The sequence below is a fragment of the Dipodomys merriami genome, unplaced genomic scaffold (genome assembly GCF_024711535.1).
Source record: "Dipodomys merriami isolate MVZ:Mamm:240054 unplaced genomic scaffold, mDipMer1.0.p SCAF_345, whole genome shotgun sequence".
Taxonomy (NCBI): domain Eukaryota; kingdom Metazoa; phylum Chordata; class Mammalia; order Rodentia; family Heteromyidae; genus Dipodomys; species Dipodomys merriami.
This window is the reverse complement of record NW_027204993.1, coordinates 853,688-878,903: the sequence shown is the minus strand read 5'-3', so window position 1 is coordinate 878,903 and position 25,216 is coordinate 853,688. Positions and strand designations below refer to the sequence as shown.

Sequence of the window (25,216 nt, the reverse complement as noted above, 5' to 3'; positions counted from 1 at the left end):
AGCAAAATGCTGCATGCGAAGCTGTGGCTCACGTGGTAAGAGCGCTAGCTTTGGGCCTACAAGCACTAGGCCCTGAGTTCAAGACCCAGGACCAACTCACACACACACACACACACATGCTAACTTCAGCGTCATGGATCTTTAGCAGGCTTTTGCCAACTCCTACAATTCACCAACTTCAATGTCTTTTGTTTCCTCTCCGCTTGGTTTAATTTTTTGTTTTGGGGTCAGTTTTGAACTCAGGGCCTGAGCATTTTTTGCTCAAGGCTGGTGCTCTACCCCTTGAGCCACAGCACCACTTGTGTTTTTTTGGTGGTTCATGGGAGATCAGAGTCTCACGGCCTTTCCTGCCCAGGCTGGCTTTGAACCGAGATCCTCAGATCTCAGCCTCCTGAGTAGCTTGGATTACAGGCGTGTGCTACCAGCCTCGGGCTCAGTTATGGGCTTCTCTAGAACTAACCAACCTCTCCTTGGGGAGTCTTGAGAGTCCTGTGTCCATTTTCTGCTCCTTTATTAAGGTCGCCTGGAGGTGACTGTGCATAGCACCCCCATCCTCTATGTACAAATATACAAGCATGCTGCACACGAAGAAAACACCCCGCTCAGTGCGGGCCCAGGGGCAGGATGGGACAGAGGCCAGGAGCTCCAGGAGACGGTGGTGTGGCACTCACCAGCCCACCAGGCTTCTGCCCTGCTGGGTGTATGTGTGTGTGTGCACGTGCGTGTGCGCACACGCATCAGTACTGGGGCTTGCACACGCAGGGCCTGGGCACTGGCCCTCAGCTTTTCTGCTCTTTGTGTGTGATTCACTGGAGGTAAGAGTCTCCCGGATGTTCCTGCCCGGGCTGGCCTTGAACTGGGATCCTCCCCGCTCAGCCTCCTGGGTGGCTGGGATGACAGGCGTGCGCTATGGGTGTCCAACTCCTTCTCTGTTTCTCTGCAGGTGTTGCGCTTCTTTGAGAGTCACATACGTGTGTATGTACATGTATCAGCTATGTGTGTAACATACACACACAGATGTGTGTATCGCGTGTTCTCCTCCGCGCGGGAAGGACGTCGGCGTGGGGGGAGCCCCGCGCAGCCGGCGTGCAGGGGGCTCGCTGCGTCCGCTCTCGGAGGGGACAGGCCGCGGTGTCCCCGCCGCTCCTGTCAGAGCCCCAAAGTGCGGAAGGCGTCGCGCAAGTCGTCCACCTCGTACAGAGGCTGTGGGGGGAGAGGGACAGGATGAAATCCTGCACGCACACGCGGGACTCAGACAGCCCGGGACAGACGGAGGCAGACGGAGAAAGAAGCCCTGGGGAGAGACCATCGCCAACCGAGCAGCAAAAAGCCAGACTGGAGGCGTGGTTCAAAGGGTGGAGCGCCCGCTGGGGTGGAAGCAAAGGCAGGAAGGCCTGGGGAGGGAGAGGATTCTGACGGGAGGGAGAATCACCCGTCCAGTAGGAAAAAGTACAATCACCTGCCACATGCATCGGTATCAGCTAAACAAATGCCAGGTAGTATATGATGACAGGTGACATTACACAGTACGCATGTGGTTTACATGTCACAAACATGCGGCCGCATACAATGTGTAATGTAAATTATACCACTTATATAATATGAATTATGCATGTATAACAATCTAAATTATATGCAGAGTATAAAATGTTATAGGTATATTAGCCAAAGTGTAATCTGTAAACTAGTAATTATAGTCTAGAAAATAACATAGACCACAGCATAAACTATATGTATAATATGGATTATAAGTATAATATGTATATATTATATGTATAATATGTATGACGTGTATAATACGTATATATTATATGTATATGTATGATGTGTATAATATGTATACATTATATGTATAATATGACATGTATAATACGTGTATATGTATAATATGTGCAATACATATATGTATATAGTATGTATTATAAGCATAATACGTATATATTATATGTATAATATGTATGATATGTATATAAACTATATGTATAATAGGAAATATAATCTATAAAATAAGTTATATGCATAAGTCTATGTGATACATGAATATAAATCATATAATAGAAAATACTATAAAGTAGTGTCAGCGATATGTGTAATAGGAAAGATGCCATACGTAAGATGATACAAGGCCTGTGCCACGTGACATGTCAACGCCGCACGCCAGAGGGCACATCTGGCACGGACCCCTCCCCCTCCCCCCTCCTCCCCCTCCCCCTCCCCCGCCTCCCCCCCCACGCGTCCTGGCGCGCATGCGCGCGGCCTACCAGGAGGATGCGCCGCAGCTGTCTGGAGAGACGCACCGAGTTCTCGTGCAGCCCATCCCAGGGCTTGAACGCGCGCTCGTGGTTCTCCACGAAGGTGTTCCAGCAGTAGAAGTAATCTGCGCACACGACGCACGACACGGGACACAGGAAGGGGCGGGGCCGGCAGACGCCCGCGGTTACCAGGGGAACGGGAGCCACCCGCCCTCCCCCCCCCAGCTCCTCAGGAGGCTGAGCTCCGAGGCCCCGCGTGGCACACGGCGCAGGCGCGGGCGGGGCGGGGCGCGGGGGCCGCGTGGGCGTGGGCGTGGCGCATGGCGCAGGCGCGGGCGGGGCGGGGGGGCCGCGTGGGCGTGGCGCATGGCGCAGGCGCGGGCGGGGCGTGGCGGGGGCCGCGTGGGCGTGGCGCAGGGCGCAGGCGCGGGCGGGGCGTGGCGTGGGCCGCGTGGGCGTGGCGCAGGCGCGGGCGGGGCGGGGCGCGGGGGCCGCGTGGGCGTGGCGCATGGCGCAGGCGCGGGCGGGGGCCGCGTGGGCGTGGCGCATGGCGCAGGCGCGGGCGGGGCGTGGCAGGGGCCGCGTGGGCGTGGGCGTGGCGCACGCGCAGGCGTGGGCGGGGCGCGGGGGCCGCGGGGGCGTGGGCGGGGCGCAGGGCGCAGGCGCGGCGGCGCAGGCGCGGGCGGGGCGGAGCGGGCCGGGGGCGTGGGGGCGCGCGTGGGCCGCGTGGGCGTGGCGCACGGCGCAGGCGCAGGCGCGGCGGGGCGTGGCGCACCTTTGAAGGTCATGACGGCGATGCGCGCGCCGGCGCGGTGCAGGCGGCGCAGGCCCTCGGGCTCGGCCTTGTGCTCCTCGCAGAAGTAGAGGCGCGCGGTGAAGATGCGCAGGCGCAGGTTGGGGTTCCCGCGCAGGAAGGCGGCCACGTGCCGCGCGCAGTCGTAGCACGGGCTCCACGACGTGAACCACGTCACGCGGTAGCAGCGCGCCGGGTCCAGGTCCCAGTCGGACACGTAGCGCAGGAACAGCAGCTCCACGTGGCAGCCGTCCTGCGGCGGGAGCCGGTTGGGGCTGAGGGGCTCGGGGCCGTCCCTGCCCGGGCCGGCTTCCTGCGCGCCCGGGGGCTGTAGGTGCACGCGCATGCGCGGCTGGGAGGTGGGGGGGGGGTGTTCCAGGCGCACGCGCATGCGCGGCTGAGGCACTGTGGCGGGGGTGGAGGGTGGAGTGCTCCATGCGCACGCGCGTGGCCGGGGTTGTGGGCACGCGGCTCTCCCGTGGCCCGGGGCTTTAGGTGCACGCACATGCGCGGCTGGGGGAGAGAGGGATGTTCCTGGTGCATGCGCATGCGCGGCCGAGGCACTGTGGTGGGAGGGTGGGGGGCGCAGAGTGCTCCACGCACATGCGCGTGGCCGGGGTTCTGGGGGGGGGGGGCAGGTGTGCGCGCATGCGCGTGGCCGGGGTTCTGGGGGGGGGGGCCAGGTGCGCGCGCATGCGCGTGGCCCGGGTTCCCGGCGCGCGCCCTCGCCCGGCCGGAGCTCGGGCCCAGGCGCTCGCGCATGCGCAGTCCCGCCCCGCCGCACCTTGTTGCGCAGGTGGCCGAAGTCGAGCGAGGTGGAGGTGGCGCTGTCGCGCCGCTTGACCACGTAGCACAGGTAGGTCTCGTGCCGGCCGCGCGCCCAGCGCACGTTCTTGAAGTGGTAGATGAACTTCCTCTGCTTCATCAGGAGGCTGCGGGGCGGGCGGAGGCTCGGGGTGGAGGCCGCGACCTCCACTGCCACCCTCACCACCATCACCATCACCACCACCATCACCACCATCACCATCACCACCCTCACCACCATCATCATCACCACCATCACCATCACCACCCTCACCACCATCATCACCATCACCATTACCACCACCACCACCCTCACCACCATCATCATCATCATCATCACCATCATCACCATCACCATCACCATTACCACCATCATCATCATCATCATCACCATCACCATCACCATCACCATTACCACCATCATCATCACCACCACCATCATCATCATCATCACCATCACCATTACCACCATCATCATCATCATCACCACCACCATCATCATCATCATCATCATCACCATCATCATCATCACCATCATCATCATCATCATCATCACCATCATCATCACCACCACCACCATCATCACTATCATCATCATCATCATCACCATCATCATCATCACCACCACCACCATCATCACTATCATCATCATTACCACCATCATCATAACCATTACCACCATCATCATCATCACCACCACCACCACCATCATCATCATCATCACCATCATCACCATCACCATCACCATTACCACCATCATCATCATCATCACCACCATCATCATCATCATCATCACCATCATCATCATCACCACCATCATCATCACCATCATCATCATCATCATCATCATCATCACCATCATCATCATCACCACCACCACCATCATCACCATCACCATCATCATCACCATCATCATCATCACCATCATCATCATCATCACCATCATCATCATCACCATCATCATCATCACCATCATCATCATCATCATCATCATCATCATCACCATCATCATCATCACCATCATCATCATCACCATCATCATCATCATCACCACCACCACCATCACCACCCTCACCACCATCATCACCATCACCATCACCATTACCACCACCACCACCCTCACCACCATCATCACCATCATCATCACCATCACCATTACCACCATCATCATCATCATCATCACCATCACCATCACCATTACCACCATCATCATCATCACCACCACCACCACCACCATCATCATCATCACCATCATCATCATCACCATCATCATCATCATCATCATTACCATCACCATCATCATCATCATCATCACCACCATCATCATCATCATCATCATTACCATCACCACCATCATCATCATCATCATCACCATCATCATCGTCACCATCATCATCACCATCATCATCATCACCATCATCATCATCATCACCATCATCATCATCATTATCACCATCATCATCACCATCATCATCATCACCATCATCATCATCACCATCATCATCACCACCACAGTCAGCATCTTCCCGGCCTGGCCCAGCTGGCTTTGAACCGTGATCTTCAGCTCTCAGCCTCCTGAGCAGCTGGGATGACAGGCGGGAGCCACTAGCGCCCATCTAAGATGCGCTTAGGTCTTTGGCAGCACTGGCCTCTGACCTTTATGACCTTCTGCCCGGGCTGGGCAGGTGGCTCCGTGGTAGAGCGCTCACCTTGCATGCATGAGGCCCTGGGTTCGATTCCTCAGCACCACAGACACAGAAAAAAGCCAGAAGTGGCGCTGTGGCTCAAGTGGTAGAGCACCAGCCTTGAGCTGAAGAGCTGAGGGCCCTGAGTTTAAGCCCTAGGACTAGTAATAAATAAATGAATAAACAGATAGATAGATAGATAGATAGATGAATGGATGGACAGACAGGCTGACAGACTGGCAGATAGATAGATGGATATATAGATAGATGAATGGATGGACAGGCAGACGGATGGATGGATAGATAGATAGATGGATGAATGGATGGACAGGCCGACAGATAGATGGATGGATAGATAGATAGATGAATGGATGGACGGACAGACTGGCAGACAGATGGATAGATGATAGACAGATGATTTATCTTCTCTCAGTATCTGCGCCTCCCGCGGGTGCGCTGGTGCTGCCACCCAGTGGCGGCGCGGGGAAGTGCGGGGACCGGGTGGCGCTCAGCCCTCTCCCCCCCAGTTAACACGTCCACCAGACAGCTCCAGACGGGCCCTGTGGCTCCCGCCTGGCATCCCTGCTTCTCCGGAGGCTGGAATGGTTGGAAGCCAACCAGGGGCCAAAGGAGAGCCCGTGACAATCTTATCTCCAACCCCAGCAAAAAGCTGCAGGTGGAGGTGTGGTTCAAGCGGAAGAGCACCCACCTCGAGCAAAAAAAAAAAAATGGCGAAGGGACCGTGCTCAAGCCCTGAATTCAAACCCCAGTCCTGGCACACACACAGGAACCTCCCCCCCAAAGGCCACCCCCAAACCCAAACCAACAAAACCCTGAACTGTATTTTTCTTTTAGTTGGTTGTAGGACTTGAACTCAGGGCCTGGGCGCTGCCCCTCAGCTCTTCAGCTCCAGGCTGGCGCTCTACCCCTTGACCCACAGCGCCACTTCTGGTTTTCTGAGTGGTTCATGGGAGATCAGAGTCTCATGGACTCTCCTGCCCGGGCTGGCTTTGAACCACGATCCTCTGATCTCAGCCTCCTGAGGGGCTGGGATTACAGGCGTGCGCTGCTAGCATGGCTCTTGACAGCCTGGTGTCTCACTGGTGTAGGAAGGACTTTGCCCGGGCACTGTGCCAGGCTGGCACGGTGACAGTTGCTCAAACAGCTGTGTTCTCTGAGGCAGAACGCCCCATGCGTCACTGACAATGCAAACCAGAGACACACGGGCTAAAAATAATCCTCAGCTCCAAAGAGCGACTGGTCCCTGTGGCTCCCGCCTGGCATCCCAGCTACCCAGGAGGCTGAGATCGGAGGATCGCGCTTCAACGCCAGCCCGGGCAGGAAAGGCCGTGAGACTCTTGATTTCCAGTGTTCTAGCAAAAAGCCAGAAAGTGTAGCTGTGGCTCAAGTGGTAGAGCGCCAGCCTTGAGTGAAAAAAGCCAAGCAAGAAGGTGAGGTGCTGAGTTCAAATCCTAGTGCCGGCACACACACACACACACACACACACACACACACACAGAGCAATGCAACACACATAGCAAACTATGAATTTCCATAGCACAGTGAATAGTTTCAGCAAAGTCTCCTAGGAACATTTGTTTTTGAGTCTTTCTCTCTCTTTTTCTCTTTCTCATTCTCTCTCTGCCAGGATTCAAACTCTGGGCTTTGTACTTCTAGCTCCCCCCCCCCCCCCAATGCTCTACCATTTAAGCCACAGCTCTACTTTCTGGCTTTGTATCATTGCTTTATTGGAGATCAGAGTCTCATGGACTTTCCTGCCCGGGCTGGCCTTGAACCATGATCCTCAGATCTCAGCCTCCTGAGGAGCTGGGATGCCAGGCGGGAGCCACCGGCCATCGTTATGATGAGGATGAGGATGAGGATTATTAGGTAACATTTCCCTGCGACCATTTCAGGATCTGAGTCTTTATCAAGACTGGCCGGGCTCCGCGACGGTCTGTGGAGAAAACCTTTTGCAGCTGAGGTGCAGGAACCAGCACCGTCGCGCAGCACATTAATTTCGGAGTACAGAACAGAGAGCAAAAGCCCCACGGAGACCCAGCAAGCGGCCGGGGGGTGGCCCGTCCTACCTAAAGCCAGGGCTGCGAGACATTTCTAGAACAGAAAACGGAAAGCCTGCAGCCTCTTCCGACGAGAAAGTGACAGGAGAGAAAGTCACGTCGAGGGGCTGGAGAATCAGAGCACCTGCTCCCCAGGCGGACCCCCCTTACCTGTCCATGGTGTGTGCCGCGTGCGCCCCGCTGTAGTCCCGGACAGGAGTGAAGCTGGGGATGCCAGCCTCCAGCTATATCCCTGCTCAAGCATGGGGCCCCCACATTCAAATTTGGGGCTCCTCCCCCTGTCCCCTCAAGGTCTCCGAGCCGTGGGGCTGGGCCAGGTGTCCCGGGCATGGCTGACTGACAGCGCAGTCACTGGGTTTATTTTTTATTTGTTTTTCGTGTCAGTCCCGGGGCTTGAACTCAGGGCCTGGGCGCTGTCCCTGAGCTTTTTCACTCCAGGCTGGCGCTCTACCACCTGAACCACGGCCCACCGCTTCTGGCAGTTTGGGCAGTTCATTGGAGAGTGTCACCCATTTGTCTTCTTGCCTGTCTTCCAACTGCGATCCTCAGATCTCAGCCTCCTGCGTAGCTGGGATTACAGGCGTGAGCCACCAGTGCCTGACTGCTATGCTCATGAGTCTGAAGCAACAGATTCAGCTCTTCAGCTCGAGGCTGGCGCTCTACCACCTGAGCCACAGCGCCACTTCTGGCTTTTTCTGTGTCTGTGGTACTGAGGAATGGAACCCAGGGCTTCATGCATGCGAGGCGAGCGCTCTACCCCTGAGCCACCTGCCCAGCCCCCTCATTTTAGTTTTATTTATAGAGCACTTGGATGAGAATCAATGTTTAGCTGATTTTCTAGAAAGCATGACTGCTCAAAAAAAAAAAATGTATATCAGGGCACTGGTGCACACGCCTGTAATCCCAGCTACTCAGGAGACTGAGATCTGAGGATCATGGTTCGAGGCCAGCCCGGGCAGGACAGTCCATGAGACTCTGATCTCCAAGGACCCACCAAAGAGCCGGAAGTGGCGCTGTGGCTCAAAGTGGTGGAGCAAAATAATAAAAATCTCAAGGACGGCGCCCAGGCTCCGAGTTCAAGTCCCACCACTGACCCCAAAAACGAAACAACTGAATGCAGCGCAGTCTGTTTAGTTGATTCCTTTTTGTGTCTTCTCCATCCAGAGTGGTTCTCTTTTGAATGGCACAGTAGAATCACCTTGGGAAGAGTACAGAATACATCGATGGGAATACTATACAGCGATGAAAAAGGAGCGAGCCTGAGGACGGAAGTCCGGAGCCCCGGGGTTAAAGCCGCCTTCGTCTCTGTGGATTCTTCACCGGAGAAGCACGTGATTTGGACAATGGGCCCAGTTGTTTTCCACATCTGGATTTTACTCCTGAATATTCATCCTGAGAAGGCCAGGTGAGGTTTTGTTGTGGCCAGGGCAGGGTGGTGGGGTGAGGCGGGCGGAGGCCCAGAGCCCCCTGGGAAATCTCCAGGACCTTTGGGCCCTGTGCCCAGGGGCGGGGGGCCCAACCCCTCCACAGCTCCTCCCAGGCCTCTATTTTTGGTCCCCCAATTCCATTGCTCAACCTGATACTTGGTTGTTTTTAAGAGAACTCCCCCCCCCCCCAAAAATAAGGGGCCGGCGTGGGTGAAAGTGTGGTTTTGGGATTGCTTCAACTTCTCCATTCCCCGATTTTTGTTTTTCTCACTTAGCTGCCAAACAGGTTACTGAATTTTCTCGGGGGGTCTAAAAACAGTTGAGGGACCCTAGTGACAAACATACAGGAATTACTCAGCTTCTGCCCCGCAGAGGCCGCGGCCTCCTTGCTCCAGAGAGAGACCTAACTGGGGTCGAACAAAAGTGTTTAGCTCCAAGGCCCAGTGCTGGTGCGCACGCCTGTAATCCCAGCTACTCAGAAGGCCGAGAGCGGGAGGCCAGCCCGGGCAGGGAAGTCCCTGGGATTCTTATCCCCAGTGAAGCAGCAAAAAGCTGCCAGTGGATGGAGCTGTGGCTCAAATGGTAGAACGCCAGCCTGGAGTGAAAGAGCTAAGGATCAGCACCTAGGCCCTGAGTTCAAGCCCCGGGACTGGCACAAAAGAAAGAAAGAAAGAAAAGAAAGAAAAGAAAGATAAGAAAGAAAGAAAGAAAGAAAGAAAGAAAGAAAGAAAGAAAGAAAGGAAGGAAGGAAGGGAGGAAGGGAAGAAAGAAAAGAAAAAGATCTTACAAAGAGCTCAAGAAACAGGTTTTCTTGCCTATGGTCTTACTTGACTTTTTTTTTTTAGCCCGTGGTAGGGCTTGAACTCAGGGCTGGGCGCTGTCCCTGAGCTCTTCTTGCTCAAGGCTGGCGCTCTACCCCTTGAGCCACAGCACCACTCCTGGTTTTCTAGTGATTCATTGGAGATCAGAGTCTCACAGACTTTCCTGCCCAGGCTGGCCTTGAACTGCGATCCTCAGATCTCAGCCTCCTGAGGAGCTGGGATTCTAGGTGGGAGCCACCAGCACCCCGGACTCCACCATAGTGTGAGTTCTGTCTCATGGCCCATATTTCAGTTGGTCCATATACAAAAGGTGAACAAATAATACTCACAATCTTTTTCATGGCTGTATACTATTCCCGAAGCCCAAAGCTGTAGGATCCCATTGATACCCGTGGGGTAGGAAATACGGCCCTCACTTTGCAGACAGGAATGTCTAGGCAGTTACCTGGCAGGAGCCGAAAACAAGCAGGTGATTCTACACTCAGACTCACGGGAGACAGAAGCAAGACTCACGTGAAGTATCGTCTGCTGCGGTTGTCATATGGAGAAGTCAAGTGATTGCAAGGGGGAAAAAAAAAAGTTGATCCAGGTATGATGGGGTATACCAGGGGTGTCAGCACTTGGGAAACTGAGGCAGGGAGGTTTCAAGTAACACAGTGAGTCCCTATCTAGGAGAAAAAGAGAGACGGGGGAGGAAAGAGACAGAGAGAAAAGGAGGGAGGGAGGGAGAAAGAAGGAGAGAGGGGGGGAGACAAATAAAACAACAGTTGTCTGCTCCCACGAGTGACAGTTTTCTGATTAAATGACATGTGAAGCCGGGCACCAGTGGCTCACGCCTGTAATCCCAGCCACTCAGGAGGCTGAGGTCTGAGGATCCAGGTTGGAAGCCAGTCCAGGAGGGGAAGTCTTCATAAGACTCTTATCTCCAAAGTAGCCAGAAAAATCATGCTGAAAAGTGGAGCTGTGGTTCAACAGGTAGAGCGCCAGCCTTGAACAAAAAAAGCTCAGGGACAGCACCCAGGCCCTGAGTTCAAGTCCTGATACCAACACACACACACACACACTCAAATGACCAAGAAATCAAGGCAGAGAGAAAAGAGAAAAGTACTAGAGATAAGGAAAAGAAAGAGAAAACGTGGGAAATCAATAAACTGAAGTGATCAGACATTGAAAAAAACAAGAAAAAGAAAACCGACCAAAAAAACAAGAAACCACAGTGAGGGTTTGAAAGCGAAGCGAGTCTCGCTTTGAGAGCCACAGACGCCAGCGCCCGGCCTATTTATATACACAATATTTGCTTTTACCTCCTGCCTTCTGCCCAGAACTGCTCATACTTCATGGCTGGATGGTTTGGGGTTTTTTTTTTTTTTTTTTTTTTAAGAGAAAAGAAAAAAAATCAAAATAGAAAAGAAAATAATAGGAAAAAAAAGAAATCAGGGAAAAAAGGAAAAAAAAATCCACCGAATAATAGAGAAAAACACAAAAGAGAACATGAGAGAAAAACTCAGAAAGAAAAGAATACAAAAGAGAAAAATAATAGCAAAAAAAGAATGTAAAGGAAATAGTAGAAAAACAATAGAAAAAAGGAGGAAAAAATAGCAGGAAAAAGAATAGAAAAAAAATAACAAAGGAAAAAGAATAGAAAAAATAATAAAGGAAAAAGAATAGAAAAAATAATAAAGGAAAAAGAATAGAAAAAAAATCGGAATAGAAAAGCAAAAGTAATGGGAAAATAGAAACGCCAAAATACTAGAAAAATCATAGAAACAATCGACAAAAGGAAAATTCGTGGAAAAAATAATAAAAAATAATAGAAAAGAAAAACAATAGGAAATAATAATAATAATAATAATAATAGTTCCTCCAGCATGGAGAAACTCAGAACATACTTTCTCTGGTGTTTCCTTTGTGAATTATGTGAACAGATATAAGGCCATGTATTTTGTTTCTGTGTGTCTCTGCCTGTCTGTTCTGTCTGTCTGTCTGTCTCTTTCTTTCTTGTCCTGAGGCTTTTTCTTTTTTCCTTTGGTCGGTTGTGGGGCTTGAACTCAGGGCCTGGGCGCTGTCCCTCAGCTCTTCAGCTCAAGGGTGGTGCTCTACCACTTGAGCCACACCTCCACTTCTGGTTTTTTCGTGGTTCATTGGAGATAAGAGTCTCTAGGACTTTCCTGCCCGGGCTGGCTTTGAACCAGGATCCTCAGATCTCAGCCTCCTGAGCAGCTGGGATGACAGGAGGGAGCCACTGGCGGCGCCCAGCTCTGGGGCTTGAACTCAGGTCCCTGAGCTTTTGTGCTCAAGGCTGGTGCTCTACCACTTGAACCACACCTCAACTTCCAACTTTTTGGCGGTTCGTTGGAGGTAAGGGTCTCCCAGGTTTTCCGGCGCCGCCCATTGCTCCATTTCCTAATCTGCCATCTGCTTCTGGCAGGTTTCATCCTTCCTTCCCCGTAACACAGCCCTCGCAGAGCCAAAACAAGAACTGCATGCTAGGAGTCTGTGAGATTCCATCTCCACCAGAACCAGCAAAAAGCTAGGCTGGAGACCTGTCTCAAGTGGTTGAGCACCAGCCTTGAGGGAAAAATTAATGAAGAGGTAGCACCCAGGCCTCAAGTTCAAGCCCTAGGCCTGAAGAAAGAGAAGAAGAAAAGGAGGAGGAGGAGGAAGGGGGGGAGGAGGAGGAGCCTTGAAGTTCCCATGCTGTGTGCACTCCGGGCAGCTGCACACTGTTTAGTTGAACACCTACTTACTCGCCAAGAGACAAAGCAGAGAGGAACTTGTGGCTAGCAACTTAGGCTGCTTGAAGTAATCAGAGGACCCAGGGGAAGGAGAGTGGAAATCGACTGGGGTTTGCACCATGTTCTCTGGTGTTAAACAAACAAAAAGCCAAGCACGGTGGCTCCCGCCTGTCATCCCAGCCACTCAGGAGGCTGAGATCTGAGGATTGTGGTTCAAAGCCAGCAGACGCAGGATAAAGTCTTTGGAGATGCCATCTGTGAAATAATGAGCGAAAAGCTGGGCTGGAGGCGTGGCTCAAGTGGTAGAGCGCCAGCCTTGAGCAAAAGAAGCTCAGGGACAGTGCTGCCCAGGCCCTGAGTTCAAGTCCCAGGACTGGCACCCCAACACACAAAATGATATTGACTGAAATGGAACTCCAGGAAATGGAAACAAGGGCTTTGTTGTTTTCTTTGCTCTGTGTGTGTGTGTGAATTGTGGGTCTTGAACCCAGGGCCTGGGCGCTGTCCCTCAGCTCTTCAGCTCAAGGCGGGCGCTCTACCCCTTGAGCCACAGCGCCACGCCTGGTTTTCTGGTGGATCACACGAGATCAGAGTCTCACGGCCTTTCCTGGCCAGGCGGGCCTTGAACCGCGATCCTCAGATCTCAGCCTCCCGAGTAGCTGGGATGACAGGCGTGAACACCGGCGCCCAACTGCAGAATTCCTAACCTCGGGGTGCGGGAGAGACCTTGCGCCCCATCTCTGGAGCTGACAGCAGACGACCCCATAAAAAGATGACGCAGGTTTATTGTGTCGTCCACTCTGTGACCATTGAGGAAGCAGTGGGAAGTCATGCAGGAGTCCAGATCAAGAGAAGCAGCAGCGGGGCTGGGCACGGGTGTGAGATGGGGTTAGGTCAGCCTGGTGTCTGTGGGCGGGCTGGGCCGGGGGCTCTCCCCTCCTTGCTCCCCGGGGGCGATCACAGGCCGCGGGCCCCGGGCAGGTCCGCGTCTTCACAGGGAGGGAGACGGAAGTAGTTGGAGCGGCGGAGGCGCCGGGGAGGGAGGCCGGCCATCTGTCTGCACAGCTCATCTGGAAGAGAGAAGCAGAGGCCACGGGCCTCAGCTCCGGCTGGGCGGGCGGCTCCCGCCTGTCACCCCAGCCCCTCGGGAGGCTGGGGTCTGAGGATCGCTGCTGGAGGCCGGCCCAGGGCCAGGATCGTGGTTCAAAGCCAGCCCGGGCCAGGAAAGGCCGTGAGACTCTGATCTCCCACGAACCACCAAAAAGCCAGACGTGGCGCTGTGGCTCAAGTGGTAGAGCGCCAGCCTTGCGTGAAATCGCTCAGGGGCAGCGGCCAGGCCCCGAGTTCAAGTCCCTAGCATGGGGGGGGCGGCCTGGGTCTGTGTCCTGGCTGCACCCCCATTCCTTCTCTGTCTCCCTGTCTTCAGGTCTGTCCGCTTGGAGATCAGAGGCCGGCAGCTCAGTGTGGTGAAATCCCCCAAGCTTCTAGAGAGTTCCCCCTCGCAGGTGGCCCCCCCCCCCGTTCTTTCTGCGAGGTTCACTCCAGCTCTGACTCAGCCGCAGCCGCGCGGCCAGCTGAGTCAGAAGAGCCCGCGCCCCATGCCCCAGCACCCCAAGTCACCCCGTTCCTAGAATAACCGACCACGGCCCGAGACCACAGGGCACCCAGTTCCCAGAACCCCGATCTTCATGTCCTGTCCAGATAGCCAGCCGCGGCTAGCCGTCCATCTGTCTGTCTGTCTATCATCCATCCATCTGTCTGTCTATCCACCCATCCTCAATCATCTATCAATCCATGCATCATCCATCTGTCCATCTATTGATCTGTCTATCGTCTGTCCATCCATCCATCTATCTGTCTGTCCATCCATCCATCTATCCATCTATCCATTAATCTATCTATCCATCCATCTATCTAGCCATCCATCCATCTGTCCATCTATCTATATGTCTATCTGTCCATCCATCCATCCATCTGTCTATCCATGTATCCATTAATCTATTTATCCATCCATCATCTATCTACCTATCCATCCATCCATCTGTCCATCTATCCATCCATCCATCTATCTCCATCCAGCATCTAGCCATCGCTCCACTAATCTATCTATCCATCCATCTATCTGCCTATCCATTCATCTGTCCGTCTATCAATCCATCCATCTGTCCATCTATCCATCCATCCATCTGTCCATCTATCCATCCATCCATCTGTCCATCTATCTATATGTCTGTCTATCCATCCATCTATCTATCCATCACCTATTCATCATCTATGTATCTCTCCATGCATTTGTGCATCATCTATCATCCATCTGTTCATCTGTCTATCTATGATCTATGCATCCATCTGTCCATCCATCCATCCATCTATCTGACCATCCATCTGTCTATTTACCTATCTAGCTATCTTTGTGTCTATGTATCTGTCTGTCTATCTATCTATCCATCTATCCATGATCTATCCATTCATCATCTTTCTTTCTTTCTTTCTTTTTTCCTTTCTTTCTTTCTTTCTTTCCATCTATCCATCATCTGTCAATTCATCATCTGTCCATCTATCTATCATTGATTCATCTATCCATCTATCAGTCAATCTACTTATCATCTATCTATTATCTATCCATCATCTATCAATCAATTTATCAATGTATTTGTCATCTATTATCTATCTAGCATTTCTGTCCATCAACTGTCTCCATCTCCATCTCGTATCAATCATCCATCGGTGAAGCATCGATCATCTCTATCTCCATCAACCTATTAATCTATCATCTATCAGTCAGTCAGTCTGTCTGTCTGGCTGGCTTTTGTGCCAGCACTGGGGCTTGAACTTAGGACCTCACGGTTTTGCTTGGCATTGGGCTCAAGGCCAACGCTCTGCCACTTGGGCCACACCTCCCCTTCCCGCTTTTTGCTGATTCCTGGGAGATGAGAATCTCTTAGATGTCTCTGCCTGGGCCTCAGACCTAGATCCTCAGCTCTCAGCCTCCTGAGTAGCTGGGACGCCAGGCGTGAGCACCGGCGCCCGGCTGCTGCTCATTCCCTAGGAGCCCTCTCTGCTGTCTCCGAGTGACTGGGAGTGCGTGTGTGTGCACACGCGTGTTCTTCGTGGCGCTATAAACAGCCCCACACGTAGAGGACTCTGGATTCGTGTGGACACCCCACCCGCCCCACCATTCCCCAGTTGATTGTTCAAAGGCCCAAGCTGGGGCAGAGGAGAAGCTCCGATCTGGCTGGAACCCAGCATCGAGGGGGGCCTGTGAACCCCAACATTAACTGGGCATTGCTGATTTACTGAGATGTCTGGGGTAACTCGTAGCAGGAGATAATGGGAGCCAAGAGGCTCCCAACCAAGCTGCTGGGCCATTCACGGCAGGATCCCATGTCATTGTGTGGGAACCGACCATGCATCCCTCCTTTAATCCCGGACACCGACTCACCTTTCATCGCTTCGTGTTCTTTACACACCAGGCGGGAGCAGATCTCGTTGTTGATGATGTACATGCGACGCAGACTGCCCAGACCCCGAGGTCACCACAAAGACAGAGACAGGAAAAAGTCTTTCATTGTTGTTGTTGTTGTTGTTTGTGGCGGGGCTTGAACTCAGGATCTGGGCACTCTGCCTGAGCTCTTCTGCTCAAGGCTGGTGCTCTACCGCTTGAGCCACAGCGCCATTTCCATCTTTTCCCACGGCTCATTGGAGATAAGAGCCTCATGGACTTTTCTGCCCCGGGTGGGTTTCGAACCACTATCTTCAGATCTCAACTTTGTGACCAGCTGGGGTTACAGGCGTGAGCCACTGGAGCCTGGCTGGTGACTCTTCCTGGCAATTTATGCATTCCAGGGAGAGTCACACTGCTGCGACTTTCCAGCACTTTCTGCCTGAAGAGCTGAATCTGTTGCTTCAGACTCATGAGCATAGCAGTCAGGCACTGGTGGCTCCCGCCTGTCATCCCAGCTACTCAGGAGGCTGAGATCTGAGGATCATGGTTCAAAGCCAGCCTGGGCAGGCTAGTCTGTGAGACTCTGATCTCCAATGAACCACAAAAAAAGCCAGAGGTAGAACAGTGGCTTAAAGCGGTAGAGAGTTAGCTTTGAGCGGTAGAGAGCTAGCCTTGGATGTAAAAAACGGTAGAGAGTTAGCCTTGAGCACAAAAGCTCAGGGACAGTGCCCAGGCCCTTAGGTAAAGCTTAGTGTACACACACACACACACACACACACACACACACACACACACACACACACACACACACACACACACACACACACACACTACCTTGGTCCTTGTGTGTCTTGGATCGCTTACCTGGTAAAGCAAACCTGGTGGACACATTGCTTGACTGGCCGATGGACCGAGTAGAGTCTTGTACAAGCAAATTTCTCGTCTCTGCACTCTAGAGAGCCCAACACAAAAATCAGAGAGGCCCAGAGAGAAGGAAATGAACACAGGATTTCAGGGCAAGAGAGGGAGGATAGAATAGAAAAAATATGTATATCTATATCTATATATACAGAAGCTGGGCACCGTGGCTCACGCCTGTAATCCCAGTGACTCAAGAGGCTGAGATCTGAGGATCGCAGTTCAAAGCCAGCCCAGGCTGCAAAGTTTGGTGAGACCTTTGTTTTGTAAATCTCCAATGAGTCGGCAAAAAGCCAGAATTGTGGCTCAAGTGGTAGAGCACCAGACCGTGAGCAAAAAAGCACCCAGGTCCTGAGTTCAAGCCGCAGGATGGGTGCACACATGCACAAACACACACACACACACACACACACACATCAATAAAACCCTGAAAACACAGAGTAGTCTTTTCAGGACATGGTTTTTCTGCTTGCTAAATACAGAGCCGGAGAAACTGACTCATGTAAAATTTAGGTGCTTTCCAACCCAGAAGCAGAAATAGAGACATTAATCTCCAAGGACGCTCCAATAATGACTTTCTAGGACTCTGGGTGTTGATATGAAATATCGCATTGACACACTGATAGAGAATACAAAGGTCTCCGTTTCTCTATTCTAGGTCAGAATCGCCGGTACGATTGGGAAAGGTGTGTGTGTGTGTGTGCACGTGTGTGTGTGTGTGTGTGTGTGTAATTGAGGCTTGAACTCAGGTCCACCATTTTCTTGCTTAGCCTTTTCTGCTCAAGGCTGGTGCTCTACCACTTGAGCCACGCCTCCACCTCTGACTTTTTGGTGAACTCGAGACCACAGTCCCCCAGCCTGGGCTGGCTTTGAACCTTAGCGCCCATCTGGGAAAGCGATTTTAATGCTGAGGTCTAGGCTGGTATGGATTCCTGTAGTCCCAATCCAAACAGCCTGAACCCAGCCAGGTGGACAGTAGCACACGCCTGTAATCCCAGCTACTCAGGAGGCTGAGATCTGACGATCACAGCTCAAAGCCAGCCCAGGCAGGAAAGTCTGTGAGACTCTTTATCTCCAGTGAATCACCAAAAAGCCAAAATCTAGCTATGGCTCAAGTGGTAGAGCACTAGCTTGGAGCAAAAGAAGCTACAGGTCAGCACCCAGGCCCTGAGTTCAAGCCTCAGGACCAGCATATAAAAAAAGAAAAACAAAAATGGGAAACAGCTTAAGGAGAAGATACAGAGGAAGTAGCCATACCTGCTGTGGTGTTTCGGTCATTGGTTGAGGCTGGAAGAGAGAAATTATTGTTATTATTATTACTGTTATTATTATTGTTATTATTATTTGGCCAGTCCTGGGACTTGAACTCAGGACCTGGCTGCTGTCCCTGAGCTTCATTTTGCTCAAGGCTGGCGCTTTACCACTTGAGCCACAGCGCCACTTCTGGCTTTCTGGTGGTTCATTGGAGATCAGAGTCTCATGGACTTTCCTGCCCAGGCTGGCTTTGAACCACGATCCTCAGATCTCAGCCTCCTGAGTAGCTATGATGACAGATGTGAGCCACTGGTGCCTGGCTTGGTTGTATCGTGAGTGTGTGTGTGTGTGTGTGTGTGTGTGTGTGTGTGTGTGTGTGTTAGTGATCAAAGCTAAAACAAACAGGCATGAGCCTAGTGGCTCCCGCCTGCCATCCCAGCCACTCAGGAGGCTGAGATCTGAGGATCGCGGTTCAAAGCCAGCCCGGGCAGGAAAGTCCGTGAGACTCTGATCTCCAATGAACCAGCAAAAAGCCAGAAGCGGAGCTGGGACTAAGTGGTAGAGCACCACTTTGGCCTAGGACAGCGCCCAGGCCCTGAGTTCCAGCCCCAGGACTGGCGCATGTGTGTGTGTGTGTGTGTGTGTGTGTGTGTGCATGCACATGCGTGCGCATGCGTGCATGTACACACCATTCACATTGAACTACTGGAGGAAGGTGCCCCTCATCCGTAACCCTGTCTACTTCGGGTATTGCAACCGCTGGCCACCCTGCATTTCAGATGTAAACTCACCCAGCTCGTCCATAGAAGGTTGGATGTCTGCCAGAACTGAAAGGCACAAAGTGGTAACATGAGGATGTGTGTGTGTTTAAGGTTAATGCTCTACCACTTGAGTCACAACTGCACATCTAGCTTAGTTTGGTTTTGGCTTTGATTCTCAGGAGATAAATGTCTCTTGAAAACTTTCCTTCCCCGGGCTGGCTTTGAACCACGATCCTCCGATTTCAGCCTCCTGAGTAGCTGGGATTACAGGCGTGCACCACAGCGCCCAGCTCCTGAGCAGGGATGTGAATTCCAAGTAGGACTAGGGGTGACATCTTTGTCAGGACAAGACTACTGGTGGCTGATCCTGAAATCCCAGCTACTCAGGAGGCTGAGACGTGAGGATCTCAGTTCAAAGCCAGCCAGGGCAGGAAAGTCCGTGAGACTCTGATCTCCAAGGAACCAGCAAAAAGCTGGAGTGGGGGTGTGGCTCAAGTGGTAGAGCACCAGCCTTGAGCTAAAAAGCCAAGGAAAAGTATGACATTCCGAGTTCAGTTCTCAGTACTGGCACACACACACACACACACAGAGAAAACACACACACACACACACACACACAGAGAAAACCCCAAAAGCCCAAACACCAAAGTTTCTGGAAAACCTACCAGTTTCATCTGTATTAAGTTCACTGAACAGATCTGCAAAGAGGCAAAATATGGAATGAAAATTCAGGTGGGAAAGCCGGGTACCGTGGCTCCTGCCTGCCATCCCAGCTACGCAGGAGGCTGAGATCGGAGGATCACGGTTCAAAGCCAGCCCGGGCAGGAAAGTCCATGAGTCTGATCTCCAATGAACTACCAGAAAACCAGAAGTGGCGCTGTGGCTCATGTGGTAGAGCGCCAGCCTTGAGCTGAAGAGCTGAGGGACAGCGCCCAGGCCCTGAGTTCAAGCCCCAGCATCAAGATAATAGAAGGCGAGCTGTATATGCATCAAAGATGGACGAATAGACTCAGTGGGAATTCACTGCCCACCCTTTCCCCATCTCTACTGATAGCCAGCCTCTAAAAGGCCATTAAACAAAGAAACAACAGCAGAGAAACAGGAGCTTACTCGGGTCATCTGTGAACGTTTCTTGGCTCATATCATCTGGAAGAATGAGAAAACACATGGTCAGTATTCACCGCCTCACCCCACCCCTGCACCCCCCCTCATGAGCCCGGACAGCCCTGCAGACAATGATGCTGAGGAGCTACCTGGCCTGTCTGCGATCATTCACACACGCTTGTTGCACTAGCCACGTCTTAGTATTTAAATCAACGTACGCCTGTCATCCCAGCGACTCCGGAGGCTGAGATCGGAGGATCGTGGTTGAAGGCCAGCCTGGGCAGGAAAGTCTGAGACTCTTTTTTTTTTTTTTTTTGGTTGGTGGTGGGTCTTGAACTCATGGCCTGGGTGCTGTCCCTGAGCTCTTCAGCTCCAGGTGAGCGCTCTACCCCTTGAGCCACAGCGCCACTTCTGGTTTTCTGAGTGGTTTATTGGAGATCAGAGTCTCACGGACTTTTCCTGCCCGGGGTGGCTTTGAACCGAGATCCTCAGATCTCAGCCTCCTGAGTCGCTGGGATGCCAGGCGGGAGCTATTGATGCCCGGCTCCAAGAGACTCATCTCCGATGAACCACCAAAAAGCCAGAAGTGGAGTGTGTGGCTCAAGTGGTAGAGCGCCAGCCTTGAGGGAAATAGGCTACGAGAAAGTGCTCAGGGTGGAGTTCGAGCCCGGGACTGGCATAATCACAGTTAAATTGCCTTTCTTGGCTAAGAACATTTAATACTCCCCGTCATGACCCAGGGCGACCACGAGAGGGCAGCACACTCGCGGTTTGCTTTGACATTACTATTACTGTCATTGCTGTGGTCGTTGAGATTGTTATTTTAAAAGCTGATTCCAAGTTGCAGATGGAATCAGTGTATTTCTAAAGCACCTCTGGAGTCGTCCGTGGTTGTTAAGGAAGAAGCATTGCATGCATTTTGTAGGCGTGTTCTGTTCTTCTCTACCTCTTAATTCCAATGGAACAAACAGAGCAAATCCCAAAGATTCCTATGTCCAGTGACCCAGTAAAAAGGCAGAGACCCGGAGGCGTGGCTGGGGTGTTTTCGGGCCGCTCTGGAGTCCAAGGCCAAGCATTGAGAGTAAACAGGATCCTGAGTTCAAGTCCTCTCCTCCCCAACCCATGCACAAAGTAGTAGCTAACTTTTTCTTCTACCACTCGATCCACACCTCTCCCTTCCTGCCTTTTGCTGGGGAATGGGACATGAGGAGTCTCGTGGGACTTCCCTGCCGGCGGGGCTGGCCTCCAACCTCGATCCTCCGAGCTCAGCCTCCCGAGGAGCTGGGCCGACCGGCCGCGAGCCACCAGTCCCTGGGCCTTCTCGAGAACTTTGATGCCCCGACTGGCCTCCAACCTCGATCCTCCCCCCTCTGCCTCCCAGGCGCAGGCTGGATTCCCTGCTCCCAGCTCGGGGCCCGCTGGGCGACCAAGGCCTCCACGTCCCCCCTCCCAGCCTCCTGGGCGAAATCCAGGAATGGTTTCAGGCGGGTGGGGAGGGTGGAGGAGGGATCTGCCCTCCCTCCTGAGACCCGGCCGCATTCCTGGGCAGCCACGCCAGCCAGGCAGGGGTGACGTCAGCCGGGGGACACCCCAGGGCCTGGGGCTGTGTGGGGAGGGTCTGCTCAGAACCCCATTGTGCATGTGCGTGTGTGCGTGCGTGTGCGTGTGCGTGTGTGTGTTCTCTTTTCCTGCTCCCATGTGCCACGCTCAGACCGCAGCGGGAAGACCCCGCGCTCACCTCCGCGCTGGCCCTCGACCCTTCCCAGGGTGATCCAGTCTGTAGCAAAGGAAAAAAAGAAGAACATGAGTGGCCCAGGCCGGGCGCCGGTGCGCACGCCTGTCATCCCAGCGACGGGAGGCTGAGGCCTGAGGATCGCAGTTCGAGGCCGGCCCGGGCAGGAACGTCGGTGAGACTCTGACCTCCAATGACCCAACCCCAAAGTCAGACGTGGAGCTGTGGCTCAAGTGGTAAAGCACCAGCTTTGAGATAAAAACAAACCTTCAGGCCAGGGCTTAGGCCCGGGGTGGGGGGGAAGGGGGGCACAGGGGGGACACCTCTCCCCTCCCCCACCAGAAATGGGGGCCACCCACAGAGGGGACCAGGCAGAGCGAGTCTTCTCTGTATCCATAAGAGAGAGACGGGGAGGGGGACAGAGAAACAGAGAGACACAGACATATAGAGATAGGCAAATAGATGGCAGAGACAGACAGACAAAGACAGAGATACAAACAGAGACAGAGACACAGGCAGAGACAGACAGAGACAGATAGACAGAGATACAGAGACAGACAGAGACACAGAGACCGAGACAGACAGAGACACAGACAGACAGACAGATAGATGGATAGATAGACTGGGATAGAGTCAGAGAGACAGAGAGAGACACACAGAAACACAGGGTTATAGAGAGACAGGCAACTAGATGGCAGAGACGGACAGACAGACAGACAGATGAAACTGGGGAGAGTCAGAGAGAGAGAGACAATTAGAGAGAGACAGAGAGACAGACACAAAAAGAGAGGAAGACACACACAGAGACACAGATATAGACATAGATGGCTAGATAGACAGACAGATGATGGCAGAAAGACAGACAGACAAGACTGGGAATCAGAGAGACAGACTGACAGAGAATTAGAGTCAGAGACAGACAGACAGAGAGAGACAGAGAGACAGAGAGAGACAGAGAGACAGAGCAGGATTCTTTAAGGTTCTATGGCCAGCATTCTAGTAGACTCTATGCGATCCGGAGATTCGCTTTCCGTGCGTGGGGTGGGCGTGTATTTCTTGCACACACGTGAGCATGCTTGTGGGTGCACTTGTGCACGCCTTTGTTGGTTGTGTTTATTTTCCCACCGTGTTCCTTCAGGACTGAAATTTGGTCCTGTCTCCTATTACGCGGCCTCTGTTTGCAGCGATGTATGTCCATTAACCTCTTCTACCTTTAGTTTTAAATTTTAAATTAGAAAATATATATGTATATATTTTTGGGGGGTGCCGGTCCTGGGGCTTGAACTCAGGGCCTGGGCGCTGTCCCTGAGCTTCTTTTGCTCAAGGCTGGCGCTCTACCACTTGAGCCACAGCACCACTTCCAGCTTTTTATGTCTACTGGTTGGTTTGAGAGTTAAAAAGTCTCATGGCCTTTTCCACTTGAGGCTGGAAACCTCCAACCTAGATCCTCCAAACCCTCAGCCTCCCGAATAGCTAGGATGGCAGGCAAGGGCCACCAACCTTCCCCCGCCCCCCCCCCCCAATTCCCCTTGGCTTTTCCTCTGTTGGATCTTGATCTTCTCTCCTTGCCCATACCCTCCCTGGCCCCACTCCCAACACACCTAGAGCTGAAGTACTATACAGGAGAGAAAAAGGATCCCAGGAGGAACGCACTCACCGGAGGAGATGATCACAGCAGCAAGGCACAGCATGGTCTGGGGCGTCAGGAACGGCATCGCTAACGGGGCAGGGAGACAGAGGGTTAGAGCTCAGTGTATGGTCTCCGCAGCCCTGGGGTGGGGGTAGATGGGAGGGGAGGCGTTTTATTCCCAGGCAATGGCCCCCGCCCCTCTTTCCCCCAGGAGCTTCGCCTTAAAACTCCAGCCCTTGATTTTCTTCTGAGTCACCTAGTCCCGTATTTCTCATTTGTTTTCCTGCCAAGTCAGATTGTGAGTGTGTGTGTGTGTGAGTGTGTGTATGTGTGTGAGAGACAGAGACAGAGACAGTGTCCTGGGGCTTCAGCTCGGGGCCTGAGTAGCTTTTTGACGGCTCATTGCAGAGAAGAGTCTCTTGGACTTCCCTGCCCGTCCCGGCCTCCAACCTCGATCCTCCGATCCCAGCCTCCTGACCCCGGGAGATGATGACAGCCCTGAGCCACAGCCCCTGGCAGAGGGAATGTTTTTCCTTTGGGAGCCTGTGGTCTTAGGCTGCTTCTTGAACCTCCTGACTCGCGGGGGCTGCAGGCAGGCACCACCGAGCCCGATTTGGGAGCACACTCTGAATTCTAACTAGCGCGTAGCTGGCCCTGCCCTGTGACCCCTTTTATCTCTAATATCTCCTCCTCGTCCTCCTCTTCTTCCTCTTCCTCCTTCTTCCTCCTGGGTCTTTTTATCTTTTGGTCGGTTGTGGGGCCTGGGCGCTGTCCCTCAGCTCTTCAGCTCCAGGCTGGTGCTCTACCCCTTGAGCCACAGCACCACTTCTGGTTTTCTGGTGGTTCCTGGGAGATCAGAGTCTCACAGACTTAACTGCCCAGGCTGGCCTTGAACCACGATCCTCAGACCTCAGCCTCCCGAGTAGCTGGGATGGCAGGCGTGAACACCGGCGCCCGGCCCTCCTGTGTCTTTCAAGGTCTGATCATGTCTCCTTTGAGTCCCACAGGTCACAGAGAGATCCGCTCAACTCTGAAGTTGAGGGACATTGCCCATCACCCCCCCACCCCTCTAGCACACACGCACACATACATGCACACGCGTGTGCAGCATCACAATCAAACCACTCACTGTGGACCGGGGCACGCGCGCGCGTCCTTCACTGTGGCGTCCGCTGCTTGGTGTGGAGAAAAGAGAGGCTGAACCACACCCTGGAAGGACTGGAGATCTAGCCAGAGAGAGGGGGGAGGAGAGAGAGAGAGAGAGAGAGAGAGAGAAAGGGAGAGAGAGAGGGAGAGGGAGGGAGGGAGAGAGAGAGAGGGAGAGAGAGACAGTGAGAGAGAGAGACAGTGAGAGAGAGAGAGAGAGAGAGAGAGAGAGAGAAAGGGAGAGAGAGAGAGGGAGAGAGGGAGGGAGAGAGGGAGGGAGAGAGGGAGGGAGAGAGAGAGAGAGGGAGAGAGAGAGAGAGAGGGAGAGAAAGAGGGAGAGAGAAAGCTCCAATCAAGAAGCAAAGAACAAGGCTGGAAAGCAAATGGAGATAGGAAAAAAAATGGGACCACTCACACCCTCATTCCAAAGCTGATGATCACATGAGAGAGAGAGAGGGAGAGAGAGAGAGAGGGAGAGAGGGAGAGAGAGAGGGAGAGAGAGAGGGAGAGAGAGAGGGAGAGAGAGGGAGGGAGGGAGGGAGGGAGAGTGTGTCGTTCTCTTGGCTGCTCCCCCGGTTTCTCCCACACTGTCTGGCCTAGCTTTTCCTTTGGAATCGTTGTAATTTTG

At 53.1% G+C, this 25,216-nt stretch overlaps 2 protein-coding genes across 4 annotated transcripts; both read right to left on the bottom strand.

Annotated features, from left to right (window-relative positions):
- Positions 1–182: 182 nt before the first annotated feature.
- Positions 183–7,838, bottom strand: LOC138803639 (single-stranded DNA cytosine deaminase). Of its 2 annotated transcripts, none has more exons than XM_069987685.1 (5): positions 7,766–7,838; positions 3,830–3,977; positions 3,028–3,298; positions 2,262–2,377; positions 183–1,203 (listed from the first exon to the last, which is right to left on the bottom strand). In XM_069987685.1, exons 1-5 carry the CDS (start codon positions 7,771–7,773, stop codon positions 1,150–1,152), a joined length of 597 nt encoding a protein of 198 aa, XP_069843786.1. In that variant the 5' UTR covers positions 7,774–7,838; the 3' UTR covers positions 183–1,149. The 2 variants fall into 2 exon arrangements, with proteins under 2 accessions (XP_069843786.1, XP_069843787.1); XM_069987686.1 differs by having other exon boundaries at positions 2,298–2,377.
- Positions 7,839–13,363: 5,525 nt separating this feature from the next.
- LOC138803638 (microfibrillar-associated protein 5-like) lies at positions 13,364–24,770 on the bottom strand. 2 transcript variants are annotated; one of them, XM_069987683.1, is made up of 10 exons: positions 24,572–24,763; positions 23,470–23,529; positions 21,819–21,857; positions 20,087–20,122; positions 19,642–19,674; positions 19,007–19,042; positions 18,219–18,248; positions 16,908–16,995; positions 16,041–16,114; positions 13,364–13,668 (listed from the first exon to the last, which is right to left on the bottom strand). In XM_069987683.1, the coding sequence occupies exons 2-10, from the start codon at positions 23,525–23,527 to the stop codon at positions 13,556–13,558; spliced, it is 507 nt and encodes a 168-aa protein (XP_069843784.1). In that variant the 5' UTR covers positions 23,528–23,529; positions 24,572–24,763; the 3' UTR covers positions 13,364–13,555. The 2 variants fall into 2 exon arrangements, with proteins under 2 accessions (XP_069843784.1, XP_069843785.1); XM_069987684.1 differs by lacking the exon at positions 19,007–19,042 and having other exon boundaries at positions 24,572–24,770.
- Between the last annotated feature and the right edge of the window lie 446 nt (positions 24,771–25,216).

Excerpts from the sequence above, each read along its gene's own strand:
- LOC138803639 (XM_069987685.1), bottom strand. Across the intron at positions 3,299-3,829 it reads TCGGCCACCTGCGCAACAAG|GACGGCTGCCACGTGGAGCT; the intron begins GTGCGGCGGGGC and ends CTCCCGCCGCAG. Across the intron at positions 1,204-2,261 it reads AGCTGCGGCGCATCCTCCTG|CCTCTGTACGAGGTGGACGA; the intron begins GTAGGCCGCGCG and ends CTCCCCCCACAG.
- LOC138803638 (XM_069987683.1), bottom strand. The coding sequence starts at position 23,527 with ATGCCGTTCCTGACGCCCCAGACCATGCTGTGCCTTGCTGCTGTGATC. Across the intron at positions 20,123-21,818 it reads GGTCGAGGGCCAGCGCGGAG|ATGATATGAGCCAAGAAACG; the intron begins GTGAGCGCGGGG and ends TCATTCTTCCAG. Across the intron at positions 18,249-19,006 it reads ACCTTCTATGGACGAGCTGG|CCTCAACCAATGACCGAAAC; the intron begins GTGAGTTTACAT and ends TCTCTCTTCCAG.